Here is a 4,218-nt window from a genome sequence, read left to right as displayed (position 1 = left end):
GCGTGAGTCATCTGTGGGATGGGAGGAATGCAGGGGGTGGATCCTGGGGTGGGAGCGGGGGCACCACACGTGAGTGAGCACCACAGTTCAGTTCGGGGGGCATCCCCCCAGCACTGAGCATCCCCACAGTATTATCCCACCCATCACTGAGTATTTCCCCAAAACTCTGGGATCCTGCTAGCATTAGGATCCCCATGGGGGCTTCAGAAACAACACTGACCCTCGGAGCCAAGTGAGTTCCCATCCCATTCAGGTCTGGGCTGAGCTCCTTGGCATGGGATAGGGACTGGAATGTGGCTTCAAAGGGAAGGAAGAGGCAGGGAACCATATCATGTGTCCTGGTGCCATGGAAAAGGCACTGGTGGCTGTTAAATAATTCACAGAATGCTGGTCTTAAATAAATAAATGAAACTCCAAACGCAGGGATGGCAGGAGGGCCATCCATGTCCTCCCTGCACAGGATAAGATCCCTCTGGATCCACCCTTCAGGCCCCAGGACGCAGTGTTGGACGTGACAGCAGGGGACAACACTGTCCCCTTGCCACCTGCACCCCCGTGGAGGGGAGGTGACTGCTGCCTATCCCCGCTCCACCTCCAGCTGAGCCAAACCTGGGAATTTTGGCATTCCCAAGCTGCCAATGGCATTGGTGCCACCGATCCTGGCTCTGCCACCAACGCCGGGCTCCTTTTATCCTCCCAAATCTTTGGAAGTGCAGCGATCCGGGCGCTCCTGTTGCACGGATCCGCAGCGATTCCCGATCCCGATGCCTTGTGCTGGCAGGCAGCGGGAGCAGATGGAAATAGCAGCGTGATCCCAGCTGCGGAGAGGCCACAAACCGTCGCACGCGGGGCCGGGAGAGGAGGCAGGGATATATATAGGGACAGACGTATGGATGATGCACTGCCGGCAGCGGGGACTCGCCGGTGCCAGCGGCCCCAAAATACTCGAGCAGAGCCGGAATCTGTCAGATTCCCACCGACTGCGGCGGCTCCTGGCCCTGGTGTCACCACCATCGTCACCGGTGCCTGGATCCCGACCCGGCTCCTTGGGAAAAGCTGGGTGGTGAGAAAAGGCTGCAGAGAGGGAGGACCCCCTCTACCCCAGGTGTCAGAGCTCCTGGATCTGATCCCAGCCATGGGGACAGGCTGGTGGCATGCAGAGCCACCTGCATCCCAATTCCTGCCGAATGGGTGGGCTGGCAGGGATCTGCATGGAGTTGCTGGCATCAGATCTTGCCTACAGCAGGGGCTTGGAATGCTGAGGGTCTCTGCCAGGGTCAGCACCCTCGGGATCATGGATAATTCCTAGGTTATTAACAGCAATGTCTTCCCAGATAAAGCAGCATCACCCTGGATCGATGGCATGAAGGGCTGGGAGACACCCAGAATTCTGGGAGTGTGTTCCTGGGATGTTGTGGGATCCTGGGATGTTCTGCCCTACAGTGATGGGTACCTGGGTGGGAAAAGGGATTGACTGTCTGTACCTATTGAGAAAATCTCATTCAAAGCTCCTGCTAAGCCCCAAATCCCTGAAATTACCCTGGAGGATCTGACACTGACAGCTCCTGCAGATCCCACAGCTGAGGAAGTTCCACGTGTCCAAAATAGCCGCGGTTCCTGCTGCGGGATAGGAAGTGGAGGGAAAAGCCGGCAGCATCCGCCCTGCCAGTGCCGGAGCGGATGTGGCAGGAGCTCTGGCTGCCTCCCAGCCCCAACCCCAAATCCATGGCCATTAAAAGAGGATGTGTGGTTTGAAACCTCCAGCGAGCTGCAGACCTCGGATCCCCAAGCTTTCCACCACACCAGCTCAGCTCGGAGATGGATGGAGGGAATCAGGATTCCTTGGATGTCCAAAAGAAGAGCTGGTGGTTGCACACCAGGATAAGTCACTTGGTTTTAGGGGATCCCAAATAAACCCTTCCCTGAGGCTGGTCCCCACCACTTTTCTCTCACAACAAATTCCTTGGATTTGTGCTTTTTATTGCCTGCATTTGGTCCAAGAGGCACTTGGATAGAGGAAGAGGAAGGATAAGGTGTCAACCCTGGATCTGGTGCCTGTTTTGGGACAGACAGTGCCAGGGATGAGCCTCCTCTTCCCACAGAGGCAAAACCCTGTCCAGGTTGGAGACAGGCAGTGCTTTGACCCAGGAGGAATTTCCATCGGCTCCTTCCCAAACCTGACGGTCAAGAGGAGCCTGGTGGAAAATTCTCTCCCCCAGCCCAATTCCAGCAGCAGGATGGAGTTCTCAGGGTCTGTGCCTTTGTTCCCAAACCTCAGAGCTCTCCAGGATGATGGGATTCACAGAATGGATGCAACCAGCATTGCTTTTTCCTATGCTGCCCATTGGAACAGGAGCAAAGGATTTTCAGAGGTGGAGGAGTGGAAATGTCCCCGTTCTCATGGGGTGGCAGTGTGGGATCACCCCTCAGGGAAGAGGGCTGTATCCCAATCCAAGGCACCCTGGAGCAGGTGGGATGCTCTCAGGTGGGATAACCTTTGGGATCCATGAGCCCTGCCAATCCAGGACACAACGCTGCTGTCCCAGACTGTAGGTTTTTCTTTGTGGAGGCTGTGAACTTCCTCCTTTCCCAGCCGTAGATGAGAATTCCCTGGGAGGCAGGGGGAGGCTCTGCACCCCTTCAGGGGGACAGCGGCTCACGTTTCCTCAGGAGATCCCGTCAGGGCCGCAAATTCCCCCTCCCCATCCTCAGGCCCATCCTCCTGGGGTACCGGGGCCGCCTCGGTGCCCTCCTCCTCCTCCTCCTCCTGTTGCTGCAGGCTCTGCAGCCGTTCCTGCCGCTCTTCCATGTACTCCTGCGCCCCGTCCCCCACCAGCTGCACTTCATCCCCGACGCAGGGCGGCTGCCGGACGGGATTGTGGTCGTAGGACAGGAGGCGCAGGGAGGCGAGGCCGCTGAGGTCCGGGAAGCTGGCGATGCGGTTGCGATCCAGGTCGAGGACGCGGATGTGATCCATGCGCAGCAGCACGGGCGGGAACTCCTGGAAGCGGTTCCCGTAGAGCCAGAGCCCCCGCAGGCCGGCCATGCGGGGCAGCGCCGCGGGCAGCCGGCACAGCCGGTTGTCCCCCAGCTGGAGGCTGCGCAGCTCCGGCAGCTGCAGGAGGGCGCGGGGGAAGTGCGCCAAGAAGTTCCCCTCGATCCAGAGGCAGCGCAGGCTCTGGAGCTGGGCGAAGGCGGGCGGCAGCCCCTGCAGCCCGTTGCGGCCCAGGTACAGGTGCGCCAGGTGGGGCAGGTCGCACACGGCCTCGGGCACCTCCATCAGCTCGTTGCCGTCCAGGGCGAGGGTCCGTAGGTGCTGCAGCTCCGCCAGCTCGTCCGGGACCTCCCGCAGCCCCGCGTCGCTCAGGTAGAGCTTCCGCAGCCCCTGCTGAGCCCACAGCTCGGCCGGGACCTGCCGGCCCCGCACCTCCAGCCGCTGCTCGACGCCGTCGGGGCCCTCGGCGGCCGCCAGCCGAGCCCCGCGCCCCGAGGAGCCGCCGCTGCCCATCGCTCACCGGGACCTGCACCGGACCCGGCGGGGCGGTGGAGTGAGGGGGGAGGGCGACGCCGTGGCCATGGCAACGCGCCGCGGCCAATGGGAGTCCGCGCCACCGGGAAGAGGCCCCGCCCCGCCGTTCGCGCCCATTTAGGCCACGCCTACCAATTTCATTCACGCCCCGCCCCGCCGTTCCCACGCCCACCGAGCCCCATTCATGCCCCGCCCCGCCATTCCCACGGCCCCATTCCCGTCCTACTTGTCCCGGCTCTGTCCCCAAACCAGGCAGGAGTCCCTCGCACCCCAGCAGTCCCAGCCCCTTTTCCAGCAGCCTGGCATCAGCGTCCACACCCTGAATTCGGCGTGAGGCCCTAAACTGAGTGTGGGGTCCCTGGGCTGGGTGGGAATTCCTAAACTGGCAGGAGGAGCTCCCTGTGTTGTGTGTGGATGCCTTGACGGGGTAGGGGTCCTTAAACTGGTGGGGAGTCCCTTTGTGATTCCTCACATCCCCTGGGACCCTGCCGGGACCCACTCCCTGTGGCACAGATCCTGTTCCCCATGGCCAGGGAAGATACGGATGAAGCCTCTCCAAGTGCTCCCCGCCCTGCCATGGCTGCCCACCCTGCAGGGTCCTTCCTCCTCCTCATCCTCCTGCTTCCCACCACAGCCCTGCCCGCATTTTCCTGCCGCAAATCAGCTGTGTCATCCCAAAGGCGGCTCAG

The 4,218-nt window shown here is 61.3% G+C and overlaps 1 protein-coding gene across 1 annotated transcript; it reads right to left on the bottom strand.

Moving 5' to 3' along the window:
• Positions 1–1,415: 1,415 nt before the first annotated feature.
• On the bottom strand, positions 1,416–3,877 carry LRRC10B (leucine rich repeat containing 10B). The gene has a single exon (XM_054634477.2). The coding sequence runs from the start codon at positions 3,506–3,508 to the stop codon at positions 2,657–2,659; it is 852 nt and encodes a 283-aa protein (XP_054490452.2). The 5' UTR covers positions 3,509–3,877; the 3' UTR covers positions 1,416–2,656.
• Between the last annotated feature and the right edge of the window lie 341 nt (positions 3,878–4,218).

Source organism: Agelaius phoeniceus, chromosome 6 (genome assembly GCF_051311805.1).
Source record: "Agelaius phoeniceus isolate bAgePho1 chromosome 6, bAgePho1.hap1, whole genome shotgun sequence".
Classification (NCBI taxonomy): domain Eukaryota; kingdom Metazoa; phylum Chordata; class Aves; order Passeriformes; family Icteridae; genus Agelaius; species Agelaius phoeniceus.
The sequence above is the reverse complement of the archived record's forward strand: the minus strand, read 5'-3'. Positions and strand labels throughout refer to the sequence as shown.

Excerpts from the sequence above, each read along its gene's own strand:
- LRRC10B (XM_054634477.2), bottom strand. The coding sequence starts at position 3,508 with ATGGGCAGCGGCGGCTCCTCGGGGCGCGGGGCTCGGCTGGCGGCCGCC.